General features: G+C 45.6%; 1 protein-coding gene across 8 annotated transcripts in view; it reads right to left on the reverse strand.

Annotated features, from left to right (window-relative positions):
• Nucleotides 1-12,352: 12,352 nt before the first annotated feature.
• Nucleotides 12,353-22,377, reverse strand: part of FAT1 (FAT atypical cadherin 1) — a 135,541-nt gene continuing 125,516 nt past the window's right edge. For 3 of the 8 annotated variants that reach the window (XM_086703269.1, XM_086703271.1, XM_086703270.1), the window contains 5 exons: nucleotides 20,335-20,966; nucleotides 19,372-19,509; nucleotides 16,972-17,031; nucleotides 14,629-14,664; nucleotides 12,353-13,792 (listed from right to left, as the gene is read on the reverse strand). In XM_086703269.1, the coding sequence (XP_086559395.1) occupies nucleotides 13,164-13,792; nucleotides 14,629-14,664; nucleotides 16,972-17,031; nucleotides 19,372-19,509; nucleotides 20,335-20,966 (1,495 nt within the window). In that variant the 3' untranslated portion in view covers nucleotides 12,353-13,163. Of the gene's footprint in view, nucleotides 13,793-14,628; nucleotides 14,665-16,971; nucleotides 17,032-18,824; nucleotides 18,878-19,371; nucleotides 19,510-20,334; nucleotides 20,967-22,377 lie in introns of those variants that run through there. The other 5 variants (XR_015249970.1, XM_086703272.1, XM_086703274.1 and 2 more) reach the window with 5 other exon arrangements.

The following is a 22,377-nucleotide window of genomic DNA, read 5'->3' on the forward strand; positions in this document are numbered from 1 at the left end:
GACCTGAGCTGAGGTCAGATGCTTAACTGACTGAGCCCCCTGGGCACCCCAATTCTTATTTTTAAACTTTTTTTAGTGGTTGTCGTAGAGTTTGTAATGTACATTTGTAACGAATCCAGGTCCACTTTCAAATAACATAAAACGACTTCATGGGTGGCACAAATACTTCATAATAACAAAATATTTCTAATTTCTCCCTGTCATCTTTGGTATCATTATTGTCGTTCATTTCACTTAGACATAAGCATACAAAAGTATATATGTGTATACAGCATACATAATCAAATACATTGTTGCTCTTCCAATTTTGAGCACACTGTAATGTTAGATCAATTAAGAATAAGAAAAATAAGTTATTTTACCTTTATTCATTCTTGAATACCCTTCCTTTCTTTATGAGGTTCCAAGTTTCTGACCTATATTTTCCTTCTCTCTCTCTCTCTCTTTCCTTCTGTCTTTTAACATTCCTTGTAAGGCAGGTCTAGTGGCAATAAATTCCCTCAGCCTTTGTTCGAGAAAGTCTTTATTTTGCCTTTGCTTTTGAAGGATAATATTTCAGGGTACTGAATTCTAGGTTGGTGGGTTTTTTTCTCTCAACACTTTCAATATTTCCCTCCACTCTCTTTTTGCTTCTATGGTTTCTAAGAAGTCAGATGTAATTGTTACATTTGCTCGACTATGTGCAAAGCATTTTTTCCCCTCTTTTTTTCCCCTTATCCTTAATTTTCTGCAGGTTGAATATAATATGCCTAGATGTCAGGGGGTGGTGGTGGTTGGTTGGTTGTTGCTTAGGGTGGGGAGGGGGTTTGTGTGAGTTTTGATGCATTTATTCTGCTCGCTGATCTCCAAGTTTCCTGGATCTGTAGTTTGGTGTTTGACATTCATTTGGGGAAAACTCTCAGTCATTATTGTTCTAAATATTGTTCCTGTTTCTTTCTGCCTGTCTTCCCTTTCTGATATTCTTATTACATATATGTTATAATTTCTGTAGGTATCTTACAGTTCTTGGACATTTGGGGGCTTTTTTTTTTCAAGAATATTTTTTCTCTTTGCTTTTCCATTTTAGAATTTCCTCTTGTCATGTCCTCAAACTCCAAGATTCTTTTTTTTTTAATTTTTTTTTTAACGTTTATTTATTTTTGAGACAGAGAGAGGCAGAGCATGAACGGGGGAGGGTCAGAGAGAGAGGGAGACACAGAATCGGAAGCAGGCTCCAGGTTCTAGGCCATCATCAGCCCAGAGCCCGAGGCGGGGCTCGAACTCACGGACCGTGAGATCGTGACCTGAGCTGAAGTCGGACGCTCAACCGACTGAGCCACCCAGGCGGCCCTCCGAGATTCTTTCCTTAGCCGTGACCAATCTAATGATTGCATCAAAGACATTCTTCATTTCTTAATGTTTTTGGTCTCTAGCATTTCTTTTCTTTTCTTTCTTAGAATTTCCATCTCTCTGCCCACCTTATCCATGTGTCCCTACATGTTGCCTACTTTTTCCATTAAAATCTCTTAGCATATTAATCATAGTTTTAAAAAATTTCCGATACGATAATTCCGACGTTCCTACTATCTCTAACTCTGTTTCTGATGCTTCTTCTCTTCAAACTGGATTTGCCTTTTAGTATGCCTTGTGATTTTCTGTTCAAAGGTGGACATGCTCTATTTTATCCACTAGAGAAAAGGAACAATGGTAAATGGGCCTTTAGTAAAAAGTGGTAAGGGGTGGGGGAAGGGAGAGTATTCTGTAGTCTTCTGATTAGGACTGTTAGTGACACTGTGCCCCTGGACTGTGAACTTCACCAGTGGTTCTCACTTCCCCCAACCTTTGGTGGGACAGAATGGCTGGAAGGGATTGAGGATTTGTATTTCCTTTCTGCCACATGGAAGTCTAGAGCTAGCTGGAATTGGGTATTTCTCTTCCCCCCCAGGAAATGAGGCTTTGGTAAAACCCCAGCAGTTTAGGTTCTGGTTAAACCGATTCTCCCGAGGGTGGGCCTTGTTAAGAAGAACAGAAAGCTTTGGCATGTTTTGAAATATTTTTTCCCCCTCATCCTGCTGGAATCAGTAGGGAAGCACAGAGATACTCACCGTGAAGAGCGGAAAGGGCTCCTGGAGGTAAGCTCACGTAAGTGCGGAGGCCTCTGTCATTGAGTCCTTCTGTAGTTCTGAACTCTCAGGCTTGTCCACACCGAGTCTCTAGTAATGACACTGCAGGTCACATCTTCCTGTTCCAGCCTGTGGGCTTCTGCTCCGCCAAGTTGCGATTCTCTATAGCCGCCCGTCTCTCGAATTTTGGGGGCAGCAGGAACCAGGTAGAGTTGCTGATTTTCCATCTTTTATGGGTTTTTACTTGATGTTAGAACAGAGTGGTGGCTTCTAAGCTCATTATATGCTGGAAGTAAATAAGGATTTACAAAAATAATTTATTACGACCAAATGGGGTTAATTGCAGAAACTTAGGGTGTGTAGAGTATTAAAATATGTTAATATAAGTCACCATATTGATAAATCAAAGGAGATAAGCTACATGATTATCTTAACACAGGCTACAATGGTATTTAAAAATTCCCTGTTCATTCCCAACTTGGTAAAGTTTCCATAAACTTTAACGAGAATGGACACCATAAAGGATATTTCAAAATAATGTTTATCGTAGACTTAAAAGAGAAATAGTAGAGTTGTTTTCCTCTCAGTAGAGCAGAAGAGGGAGTGCCTGCTAATAACATGCCTATTTAGCATTGTACTGGATGGTTCTGATGATGAAATGAGATTAAAAAGAGAAAAAAGTAAAACTCAACATTTGCAGACGATAGGAGTGTATGTACTTTGTTAAATGACAGGAAAAATGAAATAGTACCCATAATAGAAGATCTGATATATAACAGCAATCCATGTAAAATTACTGGGAACTGGCTTAATCAGCAGTATGCAGGCCAATGTGTAAAATTCTTTTAAAAACCTCAAAACTTTGCTAAGACTCATGAAAGAAAACACAAAGGGAAAGACACAGTGTTCCTGGACTGACATCTTGAAAATGAATGTCCCTTACGCTTTTTGCCAGCCAACAAAAAGACCAATAGAGATTTTTAAAAATGACGAAATTCCTTGAAACCAAGTGTAGCAAAAAAGGATTTGAATCAGTGGGAGAGGGTGTGAGTTGCCAGTATTAAAATGTACATTAAAAGTCACGATAACTGGGGCGCCTGGGTGGCGCAGTCGGTTGAGCGTCCGACTTCAGCCAGGTCACGATCTCGCGGTCCGTGAGTTCGAGCCCCGCGTCGGGCTCTGTGCTGACAGCTCGGAGCCTGGAGCCTGCTTCGAGTTCTGTGTCTCCCTCTCTCTCTGCCCTTCCCCGACTCATGCTGTCTCTCTCTCTCTCTCTCAAAAATAAATAAAATTTTTAAAAATGTAAGTAAAAAATGTAGATACATATTTATGTAACCTTGGTGAGAAGAACTCTCTGACGTGGAAAACAAGAGAAGACAGAAAATACTCATAACCGTAGAAAGAACAGTAGGAGCTACCATTTGCTGCACAGTATCATGGTCCAGCTCTCGTAAAAGTATCCTCCGTGCGTTACCTTCCACAATCTGCTAGGGGTCCTAAAAGCTGGGGCATTTCTAGTATTTTATGTATGAGAAACATACATGAATGGCTCCGAAAGGTCAAGTGGTGTACCAAAGGCACGCAGCTAATAAGGGGTAGAAGCAGGATTTGTACTTTCCCCTCTTTGATTCCAAAGCATCAACCTTCGTTACTGAGCTACAGTAGTGTTTCTCAGTCATGACAGATTTGTCTGCACGAAGGTTAAAAGTTCTTGTATTTTAAAAAATGCCATAAATAAGTAAAAGCTAGATAGACCATGGAAATGGTTTGCAACATATCAAAGTATTAATGGCCTTGATTATATACAGAATTTTTTCAAAAAAGAAAAATGATAGACATATATTTAAAGGACATAATTAAAGAATTAAAAACTAAAAATATATATGCAACCTCTCTTTTTCTTTTATTAAATTTTTTTAACGTTTATTTATTTTTGAGACAGAGAGAGACAGAGCAAGAACGGGCGAGGGGCAGAGAGAGAGAGGGAGACACCGAATCGGAAGCAGGGTCCAGGCTCCGAGCCATCAGCCTAGAGCCCGACGTGGGGCTCGAACTCATGGGCCGTGAAATCGTGACCTGAGTCGAAGTCGGACGCTTAACCGACTGAGCCACCCAGGTGCCCTGCAACCTCTGTTTTAGAAAACAAAAATCAGAAGTATGGGCAGTTACCATTCCAGCTATCACTTCTGAAAACAGTACGAGAAATCACTAGTACTCAGTGTGATCAAAACAATACTAAAATGTGAGGAAAAGCATTCCTGTGCACTACCTATAAGTCTTAAAACTGCATACCCTTTGACCCAGTAATGGCACTGTTAGAAAATAATTGGACACATGTTCAGATGTGAATGCACATGGGTTGTTTGTCCCAGCATTGTTTGTGGTATTTAAAACCTAACCCTCAGGGCACCTTGGTGGCTCAGTCAGCTAAGTATCCGACTTCGGTTAAGGTCATGATCTCGTGGTTCGTGGGTTCGAGCCCCGCGTCGGGCTCTGTGCTGACAGCTCAGAGCCCGGAGTCCGCTTCGGATTCCGTGTCTCCCTCTCTCCCTCTGCCCCTTCCCCACTCTCTCTCTGTCTCCCTCTCGCTCTCTGCCTACCACCACCCCCCCCCCCGCCACTTGTGTGCACACGCTCTCTCAAAAATAAACATTTTAATAAAATAAAAAAGAAAACCTAAACCTCCTATAATTGGGTCTTTCAGAAACTCACGCAATGAACAGATAAATCTAATGGCACAGATGGCCGTCCCTCTCCCACATAGTGGGGGTGCATATGGAAAACCCCCCAGTCTTTCTGGCTGGGGATGAGGCAAGGGAAGCTGGGGAACCACGAATAGGCACAGAATGAGAAATCTCTGAAAGGAATGAGCCAGAGCAGGGATCCTCAGACTCTGCCCCGTCAGAAAGCGAGCAGTGTCCGAAACCACACCCACGAGGAGAACACTCACAGCAGCCCCAAAGTCAGGGTCTAACTCAGACTGGAGTGGCCACCCTTCAATCACGCCCACCGCTCCTTGGAACCCAGCCAATTTTTCCGAGGCTTCCCTCGCTTGGCCTTTCCGGCCTTGACCTTCCTAACCATCCTTTCAGCCAGTACACCTGGTCCACTCTCCAGCCCATGAACTTTCTCTGGTTCCTCATCGTGTTACCCCCTTCGCCCTGTTTCCCACGTGTGCCTTCTGAATGGAACACCCCTTCTACACCCTCTTCGGGACTCGCTCTGATCCTCCCGTGAGAGCTTTCCTCCTTTGCACTCCCGCCATTCACTGCGTCTCCTCTGTCCTATTACCACAAGCCCTACCGTACCTGGTTTCTTGCTGGAATCCCACCGCAGGACCGAGGAGCTAGGCTGGTGGCTTGTTCTCGGTCGCACCCCAGGACCGCACGCGGTGTCTGGTGATCAGAAGCCACCGACAGTTATTTGTTGAATAAAATGAGAGAGTCAGTGAATCAATGATTGCCTGGTGGCCTTAAGATAACATAATTTCCATGAAATTATGTCTTTCATCACATTTGGAAACTTCTAATTTATCAGAAAAAAAAATGGCTATTTGTCAGACTAATGGGTTTTTAATGCATTTGTCACCCTCAAGTCATGAGACGTTTTCTCCGTATTTCTCCGGTCAATGGCGAGAAGGAGGAAGTGTATTTTTTCACTCAAAGAATTTTTGTGTTGCGTTTCAATAGATTAGTTCATATGGATTTTATCTGCTTGCCTGCTATAAGAAGACCATTACAGTTAGGTGTTCTGGAAGATGTAAAACAACAGAAGAGTTCACCTTTTATTTAGGGTATATATTCTTGCACTAAATGTACGTGTATCCTAATTTCATAAGCTAAGTATACCATTAAATAATTTTTTGCCATTACTTTGTGTAATTTGCAAGCTCTCATTTTCATACTAATACAGGTGAAATTTTGCTGGCAAGAAGCACATAGTTTATCATATATTTATTATATTCATTATATATAAGAAATATTAGGAATAGTCAAAGGTTTCATGGCGGCGTGTATAAATATGCGTGACAAAAGTAGTAACGTGACTATTACATTTATCACGGTGGTGGTTACAAAATAACCACCGCGTTTTTGTTTCTGTTTTTTGACCCCATGATTTCTGCTGGAAATCTGACTTCTGACTCAGAGGCCTCACCTGCTGACCCCAGGGGATACAGGCTGGGGACCGTAGGCTGTTTCTGGGGTCTTTGGTGGGCAAGACATAGAAAAATCCCAGTGAATTCATGATCAAGTTCCAAGGTGTGTATTATAATATTTCTAGTAGATGAAGTATAAAGATAGATACAACTTAAAAAAGAAAAAGAAAAAATCGAGGCTACTTTTCTCCAAATTGCAGGAATATGTAAGGACTTAGGCAGAAGAGATGGGTGAGGTGCCCCTGGAACTAGAGCGGGAGCCCATTATCAGATGTGCCCGGAAGGCAGTGGGGTTGATGCGGGAGAGCAGCACCTCGGTCCGTCAGCGCACAGTGGTGGAGAGGGATTTGTTCCGCAAGTTAAGGTGGGAAACTGCCTCCGTTTGTTTCTCTCAAACTTACTTGCCACGCTTTGAAAAAGTTACTGAACCTAAGAGCTAAGGACCTTAAAACACCTGTTAGTTATTTGTTGTCCTCTAGGGAGAAGGTGCTCCGGTCAAGGATAAATATTTGAATATTGCCCGCTATCCTCAAATAAAATGAAGATAAAATGGGTGTAAACGAGCAGACACAAGCAAAATTCCCCGTAGCCAGTGGTCATTAGGACTTTTCCTGCCGGTGAAGACAATGGAGTCTTTGTGGAGGCGGTGATGGGCTCAGCGGGCACTCGGGGTGGCACTGAGTGGGAGCTTCTCTCCGCAGGGCCAGGACCTCAGCTTAAACACCGCCCTAGGGGCCTCCGCCCCGTTGGTCTAAGTCGGAACCCTCCGAGCGAGCATTTGCGGAGCACGTGTGAGAAATGTCAGGAAGTCAGAACACGCGTAACCCAGAAAGCACGATCGTGTCCACGAGGGTTCGGCGCACGAACCAAAACAGCATTGGCAATGGCCGCGAGCGGCGTGGGCCGCCTGCCGGGGAAGGGCACTCGGTCAGCGGAGCTCCCCGCACGCAGATGCTTTCATGGGTGACTCGTGACGGCACAGTGACACAGCCCGGTGTCCCAGGTCCGTTGCTCCCCCTTTCCACCTCTGTGGCCGCGTTCACATCTGCAGCCGGGGTCGGGGCGCATCCACCCGGCTCCGGCCGCCGTGCCGCTCACGGTTCCTGTCGCCAGGCACTGGCGCATCAGCGACCTGCCGGGGAGAAGCCGTGTTGGCTGCGACGTCCGTCACTGCTCATGACCGACAACCGATCCCCTGGGCCCCCAGTTACTGTCACTGCTGAGGTTCTACAGACGAACAGGACAGAGATCACGCCTCTGGAGTTTCGAGTTAACGTGTAGAGAACTCGTAAGTAACTAGGAAGCGTTTCTGATTTTGCTTTCCCGTGACCCCACGCGTGTTAACTCTTCTTTCAGCCACTGACCTGTTCTAGAGCGTTTTCAGAGTTGGGACAAAGAGCGCAGCACCTCATAGTTCAGTTTTTATTAAATAATATGTTGCTGCATTGGCACACAAGCCTCGACCACGCTGGAAGTTTTTTCCCAAAGGTCACATGATTGCTCACAAGCAAGTTCTGCTCACTTTTATGAGCCCAGGGGCCAGCAAAGGGTGGACTGAACGAATATTAATGCAACTGAGAAAATCAATTGAACCGAGTGAATGAACGAATGAACAAAGGAATGAGCCAACGGTTGGATGGACAGACGGATGAATGGAGACCAGGGGCGGTGAGTGAAGAGATGCACCTGACCACGGAAGCACTACTATTTGGACCCCAGGTGAATGCAGAGTATATTTTTGTTACATGCAGCAGGTGGGAAAAGACACAGGAAGCTGTAAACTTGACCCTGAACATTCTCCTCTCATTCCTGGGGGGGGGGGGGGGGGGGACGGGGGACTTGATCTTGTTCATCATCCAAACCTGATGCTTCTGGCACTGGCGGACTGGAGTGGATTCTCAGAAACAACTTTTGGGTAAAGGAACAGCAGAAGCGGCACCTTGTGACTCGGCTGCACCCACGTCACACATCCTCCCGTGTGGAACGCACGCATTTAGCAAAAACAACCAAGATCCGAAGACCAAAGCTGCCCTGGATTGGAGGAGGTCGGTCCAGTGACGACAACCTGACCAGGAAGCTTCTCGGAATCGTAGCACCAAGAAAATGAAAACTTGCCTACGATACGTTTTAAAAGGCATCTGTTAAATGCCAATTTGAAAACGGGGATGGCGGCGAGGGAGGAAACAGGAACGGCAATGAAAGCATTTGGTGAACGTCTTTGTTCTGAGCTTTGCCGTCTGCCATTTGGTTCGTCTCAGACACGCTGTTCAGAAAGGAGGTCTGTGGGAAGCAGCTTGGAGACCAGAGTCAGGGCTTTGAATTTCAGTCTCAACCCTGATCTTTGGTGTGACATTCGGAAAGTTAGGTTACGCCTGGGTTTCCTGATCTGGAAAGTGGGGCGATAAGTGGGGGGGGGGGGGGGGGGTCCCTGGACGGATTCGAGGAGTTACCAATTGCAGAATGTTTGGCATGGAATGAGCTCTCCTACAAACACTCGTCCAGACGGTTAGCGTGCATTCCATGTAATTCCTGGGGGGTACTTATTAGCCACACCTCCTTTTCAGTTAAGCAGTTGGTTAAGATCATACAGCTAGTGACAGGGAACGCTTTCCGCCTGAGGTCTGTGGGTCAAAAGCCAGCAGTCTCCACCTCCCACTGATGCCTGAAGGCACGGGAATTTACAAGTGTACCCTGAGGGCCCATGGCTTTAAAAAAGAGCCCTCCGGTCAGCGGAGTTCAACTCCACCTGAAGGTCGCACGGCTCTCTAGGCAGGGGTGGGGACTATCGGCCAGTGCAGTCATGGAGGCCCCACCTGAGGAAGCCAGGCATCTGCCGGGTGTGGCGGCCAGTGGTCTTGGTGACGAGGATAAACTCTGGTGTCAGACCCCCCCAAGGTCAAATGGGGCTTTACCGCTTGCCCGCTTTGTCGTCATGGACAAATGTCTGTTTCTCTGACATCAACGGCACCGGTAAGAGACGCTCCCAGACGTGATGGTTGCCAAAGATTACGGAGCCCAACGTCACACGACAAAGCGCGGCTCGCTGACCCCAGTGTTCGCTGCTGTCGTTAATCTAGTAGAGAACCAACCTAGCTCTGTCATTCATCGCGAGGCCATCTCCAGAACCACGGCATGACTCGGAACTATGGCCCAGAAATTAAAGGTAAGACCATGGTTTTCACTGACCTGAGGGTATTTTTCAAATTTGTGAAGTTCCCCATTAGAAGTAAAAACGCAACCTTTTAGATGATTCTTAAAAACAATTTCAATCCGGTAGGAGCTTTTTAGTTGGAGAAACTTTGTGCGTTTTTTAAACAAGTTCGAGAGAGACCCAGAGAGCGTGAGTGGGGAAGGGGCAGAGAGGGAGAGAATCCCAAGCAGGCTCAGTGCTGTCGGTGAAGAGCCTGACAGGGGGCTCGATCCCACGAACTGTGAAACCAGGACCTGAGCCAAAACCAAGAATCGGATGCTTTCACCAACTGAGCCACCCAGGTGCCCTCAACCTTTGTGCATTGGAAACATTTGGCTTAATTGAAATTATGCACGAAATTTTATTTTGTTCCACCCTAACTTAAAGCATCTATTTAAAGTAGAATTACCCTTGAAAGGAGAGGAAAGTACTCATTTGAAGTAAATATTTAAAAACGTAAGCCACAAGAGCATCTCTGAAAAGCCTTTGCAGTCCTCATTTGCAGGTGGGCTAATATTCCCAAGTTGGCAAGAAAGTGGAGCTGTGCCCTAACAGGCACGAGGAGGTTGACCCTCCCTCTGGGTAGATGACTTGTGCCTCTTCCCCTACCGTCCCCTTATCCGAAAACTGTTAGGTTTTGGATAGTGAAATGAACTGAAGCAATCATCATTAGACATTTTGAGAATTTATTTTTGAGAGAGAGAAGGCAGAGAGATGGGGGGGGGGTCGGGGGGAGAGGGAGAAAGAGAATCTTAAGCAGGCTCCATGCCTAGCTCGAAGCCCGATGGGGCTCGATCTCACAACCTGAGCTGAAATCAAGAGTCAGACGCTAAAGGACTGAATCACCCAGGTGCCCTGAGAATTTCTTTTTACCCCTGAGGCAACTGGCTAACAGCTCTGGTTTATTTTTTTATTTTCATTGTATAGGATGTATTTTTTTTATTTTAATATATGAAACTTACTGTCAGATTGATTTCCATACAACACCCGGTGCTCATCCCCAAAGATGCCCTCTTCAATACCCATCACCCGCCCTCCCCTCCCTCCCATCAGCCCTCAGTGTGTTCTCAGTTTTTAAGACTCTCTTATAACAGCTCTGGTTCAGAATCACTGAGTTCCTATGTGTCCTCCCTCCTAGAGACCCTGCACTCGTAGCTCTGAGATTTGGTCCAAATATTACACGTTTTCTGTCTAGCATCATTTGAGAACGTAGCTTCTTCCAGGGTCACGCTTTCGTATAGCACGGGGACAAGTGCATTCGTTGCCTAAGTGTTCACACAAACAGGTTTTCTTGGGAAAGAAAATACTTGTCATTCTTTTCAAGTGGCTCATCGCATTTGCAGTAGAGGCAGTAAACTGCTAGTGAGGAAATTAAATTCCGACAAACAACTCTGTCTCAGCCGGCCCACTAATTGCAATGGAACCTAATGCCTCTGAGGAGGAGCAATCAGAAAGTACACTGAATGCTGGTCTGCAAGGGAGCGGCCCACATTGACCTTGAGAAAGTTACTGAGCGGATTCAGTGGGGCTGGGCGAGGGTGGGAAAGACCGGAGGCAGCGAACGGGCGTCGGGGGAGTTTTCCGGGTCTGGCCGCCCACAAACCTCACAGTTACCTTTATAGGAGGTCACCGAAAATCGAATCGAAATGAAAGCCGATTTTACGAAGATCCGGTTCTTGACTAGACTTTTATTTTCCACAGCAACAAATTCACAGGAAGAGGAGAGCGAGCAGGATTACCCAGAGTTCTCTCTCTCAAAGCTCCCAGACGTTGACCTTGTGAGCCCTCCGGGCGGCTGGGAGGAGCCCACGCATCACCTGGGCATCACCTCAGGCGGCCGGCCCCTCTGGGTTCAAGCAGCCTCCTCCCTCATGCCGTCTATACCCTAAAAGTGGGACCAGCTTCTGCATGCGCCATGACAGGGAAAAGACAAGGTAGGGAATTTTTGTCTTTTCATGTAGGATAACCTATGGTAGGTGACCCAAAGAAATGTGTTTTGGGTAAATTCATGAAATAGTCACAAATTTTACAAAGTAAAAAAAAATGAAGGCGCCTGTTTCAGAAAAAGTAGCAAAGTAAATGGAAATGAACCTCCTAGACCGCTTGGCTCAGCAGTGAATATTGACATCGCCAAAACAATGAAAAGCGTGTTCGTGGATTAATCCAAAAATTATGGTGTAACTCTGTGGGGGTTGTTTAGGTTACATGGCCTTACGCAAACATCACACTCAATAAGCGATCCCTAAAAAATACTAGTGACTCTCGGAACAATATACAGACCCTAACACATGAACAGGAAAATGAGAAAAACAGCTGGGGATTGTAAGTGGTTACAGCAGAGGGTTTGAGTTTGCTGTTTGTTCAATTATACCTATTTTAGCTCTTTTGTTTATACATATACATATATATGTATCATTTGATAAAATGAGGCATTTACTTAAAGGGAAAAAGTATCTTTCTAAAGTTCTAAGAAAGCTTGATTCTTTGTCGTTCATATCACAGTGGTTGGCACACGGTATTTGCTGGATGGATGGATTTCGCTGTTATAAAATACACATGGAAGATTGTTTCTGATAGATGTCCTAGGTGAAGACCATAGAAGCATTTAAAGTATAACCATTAACTAGTGAATGAAATGCATAAAGGAAATCTTTCTTGTAGTTGGCAAATACGTAAAAAGGGTGTGGTTTTATAGTTATACCTGGATTTCTGAGCGGGCTCAAGTAGCCATGTACTGCCACCTAGCGGCTACATCTGTAGGTACAGCCTGGTTGGGCAGGGTGGAACCTTCCACAGTCAGGGCCACCAAAAGCCAATGTGGTTTTGTCTTTTCATCCATCCGTCCCTGTCAGTTCGTTAACTGACTCCCAAACAAAAGCATAAACAGAAAGGAAAAACAGGCAGTAAAGCTCAAATATTTTATTAATAATTTATTGTCAGTAAGAAAGACTGGCTAATGGTAGTTTTCAGTAAAAACCTTTACAAGACCATCGCATCACAAATATACAGACACTATAAAAACTGTGTCATGATGGTTTTGGTTCTAAACAGGTATGCGGAAGGTCCCCATTACACTTTCCAATAATGAAAAATGTTTATAGTTCTAAAATACAGTCACCCATTTAAGACATGTTCTTGTATACAATCTTTCCTCATCCTATGTACAGCTAGAAACGAAGGACTATACTGAAATGTCTTCATGAAATGTCATACCTCAATGGAAAAGGACATATAATGAAACCCTGGTTACATTGAAAAATCAGGGTGCTAGGTAATGACACTAACACCACCAAAATTCGGTCAAAAACAAATGCACAAAAGGTCTTGAAAATCTAGTTAAAACTATGAAAAATCAAATCTGTACAAAACATTTACAAAAAAAAGGGAAATTAAAATAATCAAATCTCTATAAATACACGAATCATGCTAACAAGATGAAAGGACTGATTTTCGTTTCATTATTTTTAACAGACAGATGTAAAATGCAAAAAAGATGTTCAGAAATGGACCTGTCACCCAATTACAGTAGGTTGGGACGCTGGGAATGGCCACCACGCCAGGCGGTGCGTGACTCCGTGCGGCCACGCCCACCCCAGCTCGCCAAAAAAAAAAAAAAAAAGCGCTTAAGCACTTCTGCAGAGAACGAGGCAGAAGATCGTTTACGGAACGATCTCGGGCTCGTTCAAGTCCAGGCACTTTGGGGGGAGTCGGGGCGTCAGACCTGCGTGTGTTGCTGCGCATCCAGCGGAGGCACTGTCACCTCTTCGAAGTGGCCGTCGTCTCCGCTCTCATAGTCACTCATCATGACCTCAGACTCCACTTCACAGCACGCCGACACATCAGAGCAGGAAGCCGTGGAGGGGTACACAGACAGGGGCATGTTCTCTACGGTGGGGGCTTCAAAGTTTCTTGGGTACCCTGGAGGGCAGGGGGCATAGGGTTCTCTACACGGACCGTTGTCACCAGTGCCTGTCTTTTGAGGTTCAGACAGATCGACGGGGTAGAAGTGGGGCAGATACTGATTCAAGTGGAACCTCTGCCGGCTTCTCGATGAAGAACCCAGACTACCAGCAGCGGGCATGTCTCTCGGAGGGTGTATGGATTCGAACTGATCGCTGAACTCCGGAGGTAAGGGGGGCAGTTCGTCTGGCACCGGGAAGTCTTCCGGGGGAGGGGGAAAGTCACTCTCAATGTCGTAACCTCCAGGGTAATAGTCCGTATCGATGGCATTCGGATCTGCCGAGTACAGGGGGGTCTGCTCATCGATAACCTCATAATTGGGGAATTCTTGTATATCCGGCAGAGGAACACTCGGCATCCAATCCGACGTATCCCAGTGATACCCTTGGTAGACAAGAAAACAGATTTCAGTGTCTTTTCTCCCCCAGCGTCTGTTACACTGAGCTCTTTTTCAGCGTGCAAAGGCAGTATCTTTGCTTTGAGGGCCTGCTACCCAGTGACCCAAAGCTCTGCTTCAAAATGGGGACTCAGAGCTTCCTGTAAGTACCTAACGTTCAAGGAAGCGACACGAGGCTGAAGAGAAGCAGTGTGCTAGTGTCTACGTTACGTGCACTCTTGCACACGCGATTCCAGTCAGCCCTTCCGCTTTCCTGGTCACAGAGAACCCACTGCTCTATTAGTTCAGGCTCAGGACACCAGTAAGTAAGTTTAGGCCTTCAAAAAACACTAAAGCAACTCTTTAGAAGAGCCAAGGTAATTTTAAACATGGTCAAATTTAAAAAACCAATTTCCTCTACAATCCTATAGAGACTGCACTGTGCTCAGCCCTAAGAAAAACGATGAATTACGTTAATCTAGGTACCAAAGCATGCCTTCAAATCAAGCAAAATGCAATCAAGCGCTGAAAAACAGAACCCAATCTTTGATAGATTACAACAGTCAGTTTTGTTACTTTCACAAGGCCTAAGGATCACTTTAAAAGGTTAATTATTCTTTTCAGAAACCTCCCCATTGGGGGATGCCCCCCTCCCCGAGGATTACTGAACTCCTCTGCCAGGCAGGCAAGGCAGTACATGTTTCAATGAAGCGCACACACAGCCCTGTACTTAGTAAGGGCGGCACCCGCGGAGCAGACAAGTGAAGCGAGGCGGGCCCTGGGGTCAGATCTTGACCAATTTTGTTGAGTGAGTACCAATGAACAACTGGCATGCATCAGTCACCTCTTGATTTGCTGAGGTCAGGAGCAGCCAAAGACTCTTTTGGTGGCAGAGTAGAGAGAAAAGAAAACATTCATAATTAAAACAGAAAGCCGGCTGAAAGGCGATAAAGGTAAGTACACAATACAATACAAACTGTTCATCAAGGCCCAGTCAGCCATGTATCGTGCCTTTAAGCCATCCTCTAGGAGAATTCCAAATGCTCGAGATATGCACGTAGCACAAATGAAATGGGGCGGGGCGGGGGGGGGGGGGGGGGGAAGACACTGATGAACTCTGCCAGAAAATTCAAACATGAGTTTACCTCCTTTTCCATTTTTTCTGGCAATCTGAACCTGAAGGCACACGACTTGGTTAGGAAGAAGTCAAGTCTATAGGCTCTCATCAAGTGTAACTCGATAAGGAGCTTCAACGACACCTTCATGATACTGAGGGATCCCGTGACCCAATCCAAACACATCTAACACTATAGAAAAGACACTTTGCCAGCCCTCACGTGTACATAACCTCCAGACGAATTCACAAACCCAGGTGCCCGTGAATCACTAGAAGACACTCCCTTCAAATCGTGCCTGTTCCGAGTGGGACTTACGCACTGACATTGTTCACCTCTCCCGGGAGGCCTCCGGCTGCACTTACTCCGGTCCCCACCCCCAAAACTCAAAGCTTGAAGGCAGCGCACGTGGCCCTGGGCAGGATGCTTACCCTGGCTAAGCTTCAGGTTTTTATCTTTGAAAGGGGAGTGGAAATCCCTTCACTATGAGGATTAGATCAGAGAATGTAGGTCAAGCCCTAACTCTTAGCTATTGGCAGGATTCTTATTATTGAAAAGTAGTAATCACGGTAGAAACAGGGCCACTTCGGTGCTGTTCTAAACAAAACCAATGCTTCCTATGCATTCTACACTGTTCCTGAAAACCCATTTCATCATTTGGAACAAAGACGATGTGACTGATGGCTCTCTTCTAGGAATTTAAATCAAAAGCTGAAATGAACTAAAAAACGAATCAGCTCGTATTTTAGGCAATGCGTGCCTATAGAATTTTTTTTTAAGTCTCCTAAAAATGTAGCAATTTCTTTTCAAAGAGAAGACCAACAACGTGTTTACTCCACTGGCACTCAATTCTTGACATTGAAGCTAGCATTCAACTTCAAATACCATTTCTTAGATATGCCAAGATATATTTTTCAATGAAGGAGATCTAATGAAAGAACTGTTTTAGGTTCTGCTTTTTAAAACTCCGTCACTACTTTCTGCTTCACCAGGTAAAGACACAGCACCTGTTGTCAGGAAGGTGTGTGTATGATTCATGGATACCACCAAAACCCCCCATCCGGCCTGCCCCATCACGTCTGGCACAAAACTATCCTTCTCAGCTCAGTCCTGAAAACATCTCCTAGCAAGGAAGATTCCCCTGTGCTTCATGCACTCTGGATCGTCTATTGCTGCAGTTCTCAGAGTAGGATCCTTAGAACAGTAGCATCAGAATGAATGGAGAATGTGTTAGAAAGGAGAATTCTCAGGGCCCAACAATGAGGCTTTTAAACAAGCCCTCTCGGTGATCATCACCTCTAGATGCTCTGATCTGCAGTTTAAAAACTACTAGCTTGTGCAAGTTACATGGGATGACTCAGACTTCAGTGCATTAATAAAGGGCAGACTTTAAGTAATTTTAGGCGGTGATCAATGCCCTTTCTTTTGAACAGAGAGATAAAGCTTCAGGGGCGCCTGGGTGGCGCAGTCGGTTGAGCGTCCGACTTCAGCCAGGTCACAATCTCGCGGTGCGTGAGTTTGAGCCCCGCGTCAGGCTCTGGGCTGATGGCTCAGAGCCTGGAGCCTGTTTCCGATTCTGTGTCTCCCTCTCTCTCTGCCCTTCCCCCGTTCATGCTCTGTCTCTCTGTCCCAAAGATAAATAAACGTTGAAAAAATAAAGTTTAAAAAAAAAAAAAAAAAGAAAAAAAAATAAAGCTTCAGGTGAACTTTCACTAAACCAGATCATGCAAATAATTATTTTCTGCCATGGAAAATTCAGACGTGAAGAGTCAGTTTTAGATAATTATATAAGCTGTGTCTTAGTGGTATTCCTGCGAAAAGGATCTAGAAAAATGCAAGTTGTCAAGATTTAGGGGTCACTTCTGATATCTATATAGATTCACCACGAGGGGCCAAAAGTCACAAAGACATAACATACGTAAGAGTATTTATGGGCATATACACACACCTGCACACACATACCCAACCCCCTCAAAACCACGAATGGTTTTTAAGACACCACAATGGGCGAAAGCACACTAGTCTAGTAGCGGTCGCTATACACAAACACAACACACACACTGTGACTATACCTTCTTCATTCACCGTGTCAACTACAGCGTTGACAAGGTGTATGACAGTCACTATGGAAGCTTGTAAAAAGGTACAAAAGGAGTAAATTAGGAAAACCTTCAGTTAGAAAACAATGCATTAAATAGGATTCCTTGATATTACACAATTTCTACCTCCTAATGTAAAAACACGAAGTGAATACTTTAACAGAACACATAATTATGCATGACTCCTATGCTCTTGTGGTGATAGATCTTAGACATTTTTCTAACCAGGCTACGTATTATTCATCAAATAAGGTAACCACATTATACCACAATTGAAGCAATTTTGTTGCTCTAAGTTTTCTGACTTAGGGATCTAGTCATTGACAAAACAATCCTTATGTGAACATCTCAGGGCAAAAGCGTTCAGATTTAAATAGTAAAATACTTGCTAAGCCAATTTTCTGGGTTTTTTTTAATGAATTCATACGTTCCCAGAAAAATTTAGCATTACGTAATACAACAAAATGTGTAATATAAGCACAAAACTGGCTTTAACTCTGTTCTGTGTACGCCCACTCCAAATTACTTATCTCTTTTTGCAGACAGGCTAACAGCTGAGGAGCTAACATACCAGCAGAGAAATGCAAACGGTCTGCTTGGCTGTTTCCTAGGTAAATTCCCTTTTCGTTTGTGTATCAGATTGTGTGAAAGCGTGGATGCCAAGATAAACGTGTGTGTGTGTGTGGTAGACACAAGGACGGCCCTCCAAGATGTCCCCATCTAATCCCACGAGCCTGTGAATGAGTTACCGTCCCTGACTTTGCTGGTGTGATTAAAGACCTTGGGAAGATTTTCCCGAACGGCCTATATGAGCCCACTGTATTCTCCACAAAGGTCCTTAAAAGGGCAGAAACTCTCCCGGCTGCAGTTTGAGGGAGCTAGGACTACAGAGGCATGGCCAGGGAGAAGAACGTGGCCTCTAGGAGCTAGAAAAGGTGAGGAAACAGACTGTCCTCTCGAGCCCCCAGTAAAGGCACCCTGACGTTAGCCTCCTGACCTGTGATGGATTTCTAAACTATGGAACGATAAGAGAATACATTTATCTTGTTTTAAGCCACAACACTTGTGGGAACGTGTTAGAAGAGCCTTAGAATTTAAGCAGAGATTCTTAATACGGTCTTTATGACTGAAAATGATTACAATTACGTTAAGGATTAAAATACAAACACTCCTGGCTCTCACACTGTTTTCTGGCAATTAACTCATAGCTAATGTGACCATACTTTATTAAAAGTATTTAGGAGGTATTAAAAGCAAGGAAGGGGATTAGCAAAATATGACAAAACTCTGAAATGTATTTATGAACAACATAATCTACATAAACTGGCAACACTAATGTTTTAAAGATCAAGCCTAATGATGGAAAGAATTCTATCCTGTTGTCGTTGGTTTGATAAGCAAAGCTAGGTTCATACACTCTGTCGCTGAGGAACAGACACTGTACCTGATATCACAGAACACGCTAGAAGTCAGAAATGAATGGAGGATGCTTATGGCCATCTTTAGTCTGGAAAAGGACTCCACAACATGTTATGAACCCTATTCCTCTGGGTTTAGAAACAATAAAGAATAATTAGTGGGGTCATTTCTTTCCACCTGTATTTGAAATGTTTAAACACATTACGTTTTTATGCAGGAAAAAAATTAGTCAAACGTACTAATTCTGAGATTCAAAAATTTCCACTAACAACGATTTTGTTACTGAATACTGGCAATTTTCTCTGCTGGCAAGTGTTACCGTGGTGAAGCTGGTAACACAATTCACCTAGGGAAATCCGAAGATCCCACTGTCAAACTTTCTTCATCAGAAATAGAATCAAACTTACTAGCAATCTCTTAAACTGTGCTCTCAGTCAGTGCGCTCTGATCCAAGTGGGAGCTGGGCCGCAGGGGAGTCGGGGGGAAGAGATGAATAGAACCTTGTAATCCCAAAGGTGCTGCTGGAACAGAACGTTTCCAACCACCCCATCGGGCTCCTCCCGGGGGTGCGAGCGTGAAGGGTGCGGGGGCCGCGCTCAAGATTAAGTTGCTAACAGCGTGCTTTGTTTTTTTTCTTTCAGCCCACAAAACCTCTAAAAACATTTACTGTCGTGGAAAAAAGGCCGATACGAAGCGAGCCAATCAGGAAAGATCTTTCAGCGAGGCAGGTGTTCCTCCCCATTTCTGACAAGGGGCTCCTGTCCGCCCGCGAAGGAGGTTTTAACTACGGTCCCCTGCAGGCGTTCATGCAAGCCGTGAGAGGTCCAGGTCACCAGTAGTCCCGAGTGGAACCTGGCCACAGTCGGGGACTCAACAGGGGCACCTGGTGCACCTACGAGGTTGCACACACCAGCCCGCGCTGCCAGCCACGGCGTTTCCGAACGACTTACTCACCATTGTCGTCACACGACTCCGACTGGAAGCTGCTGAGCGACTGCACCTCCGACAGGCTCTCCCGGGCACTGTACGGATGCGAAGGCTTCTCCTCCAGAGGCTTCTTGGAGAGACAGGGATCGAGATCCACTACTTTAGCTGAAAGCAAGAGAGGACGACAGTGAGCTCCGTGAGGGCAAGGCCTCCGGCGCGGTCACTGCTGAATGCTCGCTCCAAGCAGGTGACCCCAGAAGCCCGCCCGACACGGACTTCATATGGGAACGACTGGAAAAAGGAGAAGCATCTGAAAAACAGAACCCCTGCAAGTATCCTTGCAGATTCACAGAACGGAAATTCCCAATGAACCCGCTTGTGGAGACCATTAGTGGACGCGGGCATTAGAACTTCCTTTTAGGGGCGCCTGGGTGGACAGCGGGTTCGGCATCTGACCTCCGTTCGGATCACGATCTCACCGTTCGTGAGTCCCAGCCCCACATCAGGCGAGCACAAGCCCCGCTGTTCTCTCTGCCCCTTGCTGATTTGCGCCCTCGCAAAACACACACGCACAAAAACCCTTTAAAGAGGTATATAGCATTTTTAAAGCATCAAAAGACAAGTCAGGCCACCACTTTTGACCATATTTAAAAACATCCTACCATGCAAATGCCCTTCCTAATTTGTCATAAAAAGCCCTCAGAATCATACTTGAGAACCTATATCCATTACAATAATGGAATGCTCTCTTCTGAATATTAATACGAACAGGACTAGACTCAATTCCTTGATTAACATAACATCACAGCCACAGCGCTCAGCCCCGGAAGGTTTTTCAAATCCTACTACAGGTCTTCAGAGGCTGAGCCTATCTGTCACTGCCAGAGGCTCCCCACATTGTGAATGGAGCCACCAGAATCTCTGGCAGCATTTACAAGGTCACTGTTGAGCTTAGTGACATTTTACTCAGATGGAAAAAACCGCTCTTACTATCATAGTCGAAGTCCCAGCTGGGCTTTTGTATGGAGTCGCTGTCAGAAGGGGAGTTGGAAGGTGGTGGGGGAGGCAAGTTCGGGGCCACGCTGCAGACGGCCACTGCCTTCCGGTGTCCGTGCACAGACTCGGGGTTAAAGGTGCTGAATTCAGGATGCTCCGGGATAGCAGATCCCTCAAAGGAATTGCGGTCAAGGTTGTTCCTGGAGTCACTTGGAATGCTTGGAGTGTAGGATATAGGACGGACGGGCACCTGGGGTGGGATGTCGGAGTAAATGTTCTTATTTAGCTTTGAATCGAAATATGGTCTCTGCAAGAAAGCTGTGGTTGGTCCCAAGTGCTTGTCTTCAGGTTCGGCCTGGTGCTTCTTCTTCCGACTGATCATCTTCCGGCAGAGGACGAACACCACCGCCAGTAAGAATATCCCGGTTACAAAGACGAGAATTCCTATTCCTTCAGCCAGTCCGATGTTCCACGGCGTGGACACGTACTGATTGGGGGCAGCGTCCTCACAGTGCTTCCCCCTATAGTCGTGGCTGCAGTTACAGTGGTAGGAGCCGTGCGTGTTCTCGCAGAGGGCCCCGTTGCGGCAGGGGCTGGCAGCGCATTCGTCAATGTCACTCTGGCACCTGCAGGGAGGACAGACACGAGCAACGGAAGTCAGAATACGCCTGGCCTGCCACTCCCACGGAAGGACGGCACCCAAACAGAGCAAAATCTGTAACTCCCCAAAACACACAGCTGACAACAGTGATCCCAACAGAAACCCTTCGGGGTAACTGATCATGTGATCCTATATGCGGTACCTGTGGGAGATAAACATTATGTCAAGCCGTATTTAAACGCTACTCTTCTAGGATTCCACAGCTGACTAAAGCAAACTCACAGACTGAGCTGAGTGCACCAGTTTGTTGCAGATTCTTTAAGAAAGTGCATTTTGATAAATGGTATGCCGGAAACTGTTCTAATATGTGAGCCTCAATTTCGAAGGAGATGTTCCTGCTTGGAAAGATAACAGTTTCCTAAGACATGTGAAAGGTTAGCAAACAGTTGGGGCACCTGGGTGGCTCAGGTGATTAAGCATCAGGGGCTCTTGGTTTTGGTTCACCATCTCATGGTTCATGAGCTCGAGCCCTGTATCAGGCTCTGCACTCACAGCACACAGCCTGCTTGGGATTCTCTCCCTCTCTCTGCTCCTGCCCCACGTGTGATCTGTCTCTATCAAAATAAACAAATTTAAGAAAAAAACAAACTAAAAATGTTTCTCTTGTGGAAAACCTCCCAAAGCCCATCACCTGACCTAACACTTCACATGCCACTGTGTCCCCTCTGCCTTTCCAAATGGGGGCCCTGGGAGGATGCACCTGACACTTATCAATCCTTCCCTCCTTTAATAAAAGGTAGCTACTGCCCTGGCCCCACACTCACCTGCCATTGAAAGTTTGAGACATTTTTCTCAAATATGTCACGGATTGATTCACTGGAATTACTAAAATCAACAACTTAGGAACTAAGACCATGTGACTGATGGCCAAATTCAGGGCTCTAACCACCACTTGAGTAAAAGCATATGCAAATACCTACAAGCAGCTCACACTTAAAAGCCTTCCAACAAGATTGACAGTGAACACTTCAGTGAAGCATCAGGCACTTAGAAATAACATGAACTGTTTTGTTTTGAGAGAGCGTGCACATGCGAGTCAGGGAGGGACAGATAGAAAATCCTAAGTGTGCCGAGCGCTGTCAGCATGAGGTTCCATCCCACGACCCTGGAAAGTCAGATGCTCAGCACTGACTGAGCCACCCAGTTGCCCCTCACCAAGTAACTTTTGAAAAAAATTTTTTTAATGTTTATTTTTGAGGGAGACACAGAGCTGGAGCAGGGAAAGGGCAGAGAGACAGGGAGACACAGAACCTGAAGCAGGCTCTGAGCTGGCAGCACAGACCCCGATGCGAGGCTCGAACTCACAAACCATGAGATCATGACCTGAGCCGAAGTCGGATACTCAACCGACTGAGCCACCCAGGCGCCCCATCACC

The sequence above is a fragment of the Puma concolor genome, chromosome B1 (genome assembly GCF_028749965.1).
Source record: "Puma concolor isolate L17-30 chromosome B1, mPumCon1.1.hap2, whole genome shotgun sequence".
Lineage (NCBI taxonomy): Eukaryota > Metazoa > Chordata > Mammalia > Carnivora > Felidae > Puma > Puma concolor.